General features: G+C 53.6%; 1 protein-coding gene across 1 annotated transcript in view; it reads right to left on the reverse strand.

Annotated features, from left to right (window-relative positions):
• Positions 1-944: 944 nt before the first annotated feature.
• The window catches only part of Vps37b (VPS37B subunit of ESCRT-I), a 28016-nt gene continuing 22960 nt past the window's right edge, over positions 945-6000 (reverse strand). The window contains exons 3-4 of the mRNA XM_021162471.1: positions 3939-4021; positions 945-3072 (exon numbers count right to left, since the gene is read on the reverse strand). Coding sequence (XP_021018130.1) covers positions 2581-3072; positions 3939-4021 — 575 coding nt within the window. The 3' untranslated portion in view covers positions 945-2580. The remainder of the gene's footprint in view (positions 3073-3938; positions 4022-6000) is intronic.

Genomic DNA, 6000 nt, shown 5'->3' on the forward strand with positions numbered 1-6000 from the left:
TTACCAGGGTGCTTTGCAAATTGATTTCCAGTGCATGAGGCTAATGGAGCCAGCTGCCAGGTCTGAATCATGTTTTTACAGAACTTTAGAACACTTTGTTTGTTTGTTTTCGAGACAGGGTTTCTCTGTGTAGCCCTGGCTGTCCTGGAACTCAACTTTGTAGACCAGGCTGGCCTCGAAGTCAGAAATCCGCCTGCCTCTGCCTCCCGAGTGCTGGGATTAAAGGCGTGCACCACCATGCCCGGCTTTTAGAACACTTTCTTAAGAGTGTTTATTTTTACAAACCAGAGAAAATTGGCCCAAACTAGGTAGTGATCCAAGGACCCATCTGACCTAACATCCTAGAACTGGAGACGAATCACCTCAAAGGTCCTATCTCGGAAGTCAGCCCACCCCCATCATTGACCGAGATTTCCCTCCCTGGTTCCACTCTACCCAAGCAGAAGATCCAGTAGGTCCAAGTTCATAGACTCAGAATTTGGCTGTTCAGCTGGGAAGTCCCAGGGAGTGATCGTGATGAAGTCCATTTCTTGGTCACTATTCAATAAAGCTTGCTTTAAATAAACCACTGAGAAAGCCCATTGTACTCGCCAGGAGGGGCCTACAAGCTAGCAACTGCAGTGGAAGAGATGATCAGATTCTTTTTCAAGGTGAATGGATTTCTCAGGACAAGCCTCCCTCTTCCTAATATGGCCTCCTAATAGCATCTCCTGTGTGTAAGCATAAGGTTGCGTCTGAGGACGGGACGGCTTGGATTGGGCTGCCCTTGGGTTAAGTCCCTTGCACGGAGGAACCTTGTGGTTCAGAAACACAGCTGAGCTGAGAGCAGTAGAGTACAGGTCACGGGATACATGGCTCAATCAGGGACAGCGGGCACAGTCGCCTGTGGTCACAGACATGCCCAGTTAAAGCAGTGCAGGGTCAATGAGAGAAACACAGCAAACTGAAATTAATAATTCTCAATTTATTAAGAGTTCTACAGCTTTACAGCCCCAGTGCCAGCTATGGCCTGGCAAGGTCAGCCTGGCGGCCCCTTTACTACATCCACCCGGAGCTCCCATGTGGCTGCAGCCCGAGACTGGGCAGTGGGCGTTCCTGGTGCCAGCTGGTGGCAGAGGTACTGAAGTGGCATATACAGCTTTGTCTCTTTACAGAGTGGTTCCAGTAAGGTACAGAGTCCAAATCCATGGAGAGGAAAATAGTCCAACTTGGGGACAAAGGCTGATGGCCCTGCCAGTGGCCCAGCTGGGCAGGCTCACTAATTGGCACTGCCTTGACTGTGTTACCTTGGGCTGTAGCCAGCTGGCAGGGTGAAGGTGGAGTTCTGGGTTCTACCAACAGGCACACAGCCCTCTTCTGGGAACAGTGTGGGGCTGCCCCTCCCCAGCCGGGCCCTGGGAACTCTGCACATGTGGCACCTGCAGATGACATCCCAGAGAGGAGGGAGCTGCCACCGCCAACCCTGTGGGGCGGGCTTTCCCCAAACCCCTCCCATGCCTCCGCCAGCACCTGCAGCGCAGCAGCTCCTGAGATTATCCCGGGTGGAGGAAGATGGATCACTCCTGACCCATCACAAAGTGACGAGGCCCGCCAGGCCCTACCTAGCTGGTCTTCGGCTCCATAGGGCAGCTGCGGCTGGCATGCCTCGGGCTCCGAGTCCTGGCACCAGTGAAGCTAAGGCACAGCACGGGCACTGGCAGATGTGACCGTGCACTGCTTGCCCGACAGGAAGCGGCACTCAATAAATCTGCATTTTTAACCAGCTCAAAACAGTATCTGCATTTTAAAAAAAGTTTCCCTGAATGGTCTTGAGAGTGTCAAAAAAGTTTTCTTTCGAAATATAAAACAGGAAAATTACAAGTGTAGCAAAAACATTGAGTATCTTTTTTTTTTTCTTCACAGAAACCGTGACGCGGCTTGAGGTGTGTGGGGAGGGCTGAGGGCTGGACTGTGCAGAGTCGGGCTCACACTGGCCTCGCACCCTGGGCCGCAGTTCGCCTGGCCTCTGCACACCTCACAGCAGCCAAGTGCAAACTCTGTGTGGCTTTGAACCATGAGAGCACCCAGCATGGCAGGAGCGGGCGGTTACTGGGCTGGCCTGCCTTGCACAGACTCGGTGAACAGCACAGCTGCCCAGCAGGGCCTGGCTGTGGGCACACATTCCAGGCTGGCCAGCCGAGACCAGTCTTTACTAGCGCCATGGCAGCTGGTGGGCCAAGACTCGAAAATAAAACATAATTAATCATGCTTATTAAATAAAGCTGCAACAGGAGGGCCAGGATTCTAACCTGGAGGGGGGGTAATCTTTCCAAACGCACAAGTCCATCAGCACGAGACACTCGGAAATCACACCCAGCACAGACCAAGGTGATGCAGACTGGCCTGGCACAAACAGAGCTCCCTTGGTGCACAAAGCCTGCTCTCTCATACTTACCACGGACCTACAGTTCTAAAATCAGGTGGGCGCACTGACCCAGGGCACCCAAGCCCTTGGCCCAGATGCTGATCCGTACAGCCTCTGTTTGCAGAGCTCGGCACGGCAGGCAGAGGATGTCTTGCAGGAAGAGCAGGCACCCGAGCTCACTGCAGGATGAAGCCTGGCTGGTGTGGAGCCATCCGTGGAGGGGGTCTCTGGGGCAGGGCTGGTGGGTACGGTGACACCAACTGTGTGGAGAATCCTTGCTGAGAGGGGAGGCCCACTCTGGGAGGCAGGGGTGGGCACTGTAATCCTGGGTATGCAGAAACCTGTCCCGAGCCCATGGCAGCAGCGAAGGGGGTGGCTATGTGTCCTGCAGGCACCGGGGGTGGAGGGGGGGGGATACGCCGAGGCACGACAGAAGGGAGCCCAGTGGCCTCCAGAGAGGGGTAGGGAAGGGCGGTGGCAGTTGATGGCTCGGGCACCCTGGGTGGTGGCGGGGCCCCGGCCTGCGGGAGTCTCTGTCCCTTAAGCACCAGCTCCTGGAGCTTCTCCACTTTCACACGGCGCATGTGCGCCAGCTTCCGCTTGCTCTGGTAGACATCAATAAAGGAATCTAGAGGAAGCTCTCCATCCAGAAACTTCTCTGCCATGTTCTACAAGAGGCAGGAGAAAGCAGGTTATAAGATAGGCCAACTGTTAGGAAGAAGGCTCCCTTCACAGCCCAGGCAAAGGGAAAGAGGCTCTCAGACCCCTGTAGTACCCCTTTCTCCTGGGAACACTCCTGGGTGCCCGTCTTCTGCCACATGCTCAGAGCTGCTGACCTATGGGCCTGGGCCTGGGTGATGCTGGCAGGAGCTATCACCTCGCAGAGCCACAACAGACAGATGGCAGGGCTGGCATGGCCATGCCTTACTTATGACAACATGGTTCTGAGTTCCCAGCTCTCTCACTCTTGAGAGATGGCCACGGCCCAGACCCTGCCCTCTGGTTTCCACCTGGCTGCAACCCGACCAGTGACTCACCCTGGACAGAGTTCACAGGCGAGAACCCTACTTGTGGCTATCAGGGCCTGCCGAGGCCTAATGGGTTAGTCAGACAAGGCCAGCCTGACCTGGCAATGTGTAGCCAGCCCCGACTTGCTAAGGCATACACACAGGTGACCCTGACTCATTTCCTCCTCCCCTCACAAGGCTCCAGCCCTGGATTCAGCCAGCCACGTGTAGCAGCAGCGATTAGCTGCCTCGGTGACCACAGCAGACGCCGCAGACACTAGCATCCAAGAAACTGGCATTAGTTCAGGGCAGCATGAGCATCCCACACCCAGGCCCCAGCTGAACCACTTGATCCCGGCCTAGCACGTTCCCTAGCCAGAGGCCAAGATCCAGGCCCGTGTGTGTTGGAAGTGCCGCTGGCTGGCTGTGGAGCTGTGGGGCTCCCCTGTCCTGGGGACAGGGACTGAACAGGGTGACCTAAGAGTCAAGCCATGCGGAGGGCGGTCACTAGGGCTGTCAGGCCTTACCTCAGTGTCCTCCTCAATCTTGGCCCCTTCTGCTTGAAGAAGCGCTAACAGAGTCTCCAAGGAAGCGTTGTTAGACTGTTTATCTGGAAAACAGTAAAAAATATGATGGCATAAGGCTGCATATCCTACCAGATGCCTCTCAGTTGGACAAAGTCATTTCCAACGAGAAACAGACTTTCTGGGAAGCTGAAAGGAGAGCTTTAAACACACCAGAGGAGCCGGAAGGGGCAAGTTGTAGGACCAGAGCACGCCAGCATCTCACCTCAGGGCAGCAGAGCATCATTTGTCCACAGAGCTGTCGTCCCATATGTGACCCCATCACTAGTCACACAGGCTTTCTCCAGTACTAAGGAAGGGCTGGACAGGGGCTCCACAAGTGTAAGGCAAGGAAGCCTGCCCCTGAGTTCTATCGACAACCTACCCTGTTCTTATGTTCTGTATAATCTGACGGCATGGTCGGGTGGACCTGAACCTTGCAATCCACTTGTGGCTACACCTGCAGGCCTGTCACCCTCCAACGGTGTATTTCCCACTTTTTCTCTCAGCCACTTTCCCTTATCACATCCTCTTTTTGAGTGATAACTTCATCTAGCACACACACACCTGAAGCCTTGGAGTCTTAGATTCAAACAGCGTGAGGGGTTAGAGAGAAGGCTCAAAGGACCTGGGTTCAGTTCCTAGCACCCACGCCGGGTAACATACACTCACAGACAACTACATCAGAATCAATCTTAAAACAAATAAAACACCCTATGAATAAATCTGCAGCAATCTCCCACCAGGCCAGGCTGGATAAGACATCCCTAGAGGCTCCATCTTGCCTTCTCCCCCTCAGGGCTGGCCTTTACAGCATGGATGTGACACTGCACTGGCTCTGCCTGCCAGCCTCTCGCTCAGCATCTCCCTGCCGTGGCAGAGATGTACCTGAGGCTTCTTTTCATAGCTGCCATTCCACCCCAGCCTGCACTCTACAGATAGACACGTCGATTATTCTTCAACTTAATCATTGTAAAAAACAAACAAACAAACAAAACCAACCAACCACTGTTTGTATTTGTCTCCTCGCAGACACAGTGTCTCCTTCCACTGGGGACAGGCCCAGGTGGCCCTGAGTCACAGGACATGCCCTAGCATTAGAAGACCTGGCTAAGCCGGGCGTGGTGGCGCACGCCTTTAATCCCAGCACTCGGGAGGCAGAGGCAGGCGGATTTCTGAGTTCGAGGCCAGCCTGGTCTACANGGCGGATTTCTGAGTTCGAGGCCAGCCTGGTCTACAAAGTGAGTTCCAGGACAGCCAGAGCTATACAGAGAAACCCTGTCTTGAAAAAACCAAAAAAAAAAAAAAAAAAAAGAAGACCTGGCTAAGAAGCCTTCCAAGGTGGTGCCAGCACCAGCATTTGGTATTCAAATCTTTAACATTTTTTTCTTACAATCTGGGTGGGTGTCAGCAACTGTAAGGACATTATAGGGACCAAGAAGACTGGAGTAAACAGTTGCTGCAAACCTCACGGGAGAAGGCGATTTGAGGTTTTGTGGGGTTTTTTAATTTTTGAGACAGGGTCTCTCTACGTAACTATGGCTGCCCTGGAATTCATTCTGTAAACCAGGCTGGCCTAGAAATCAGAGATTTCCAGGCTGCCTTGTGAGTGCTGGAATTAAAGGTGTATGCCACCACACGAGGTGTTTTAATGTGTGTCTTTCTGCACGTATGTGCTGGTTCCAGCAGGAGACACCAGATCCAGCCAGCTGTGGGCTGCCTGTATGGGAGCTGAAAACAGTCCTTGGGGCCTCTACAGGAGTAGCAGGCACCCAACCCGAGCCATCTCTCCAGTCCAGACAGTGTGTCCCTTTTTGGTTGTTTCTTCAGACGGGGTCGTTCTTGTAGCCCTGGTAGGCCTCCAACTCACAAAGATCTACCTGCCTCTGCCTCCCAAGTGCTGAACGCCAACATAGCCGACTCCCACAAGTTTTCTTTTTCCCCTTTGTTTCTTAAGAAATAGTTTTATTTGCCGGGCAGTGGTGGCGCACACCTTTAATCCCAGCACTTGGGAGGCAGAGGCAGG

The sequence above is a fragment of the Mus caroli genome, chromosome 5, assembly GCF_900094665.2.
Source record: "Mus caroli chromosome 5, CAROLI_EIJ_v1.1, whole genome shotgun sequence".
Lineage (NCBI taxonomy): Eukaryota > Metazoa > Chordata > Mammalia > Rodentia > Muridae > Mus > Mus caroli.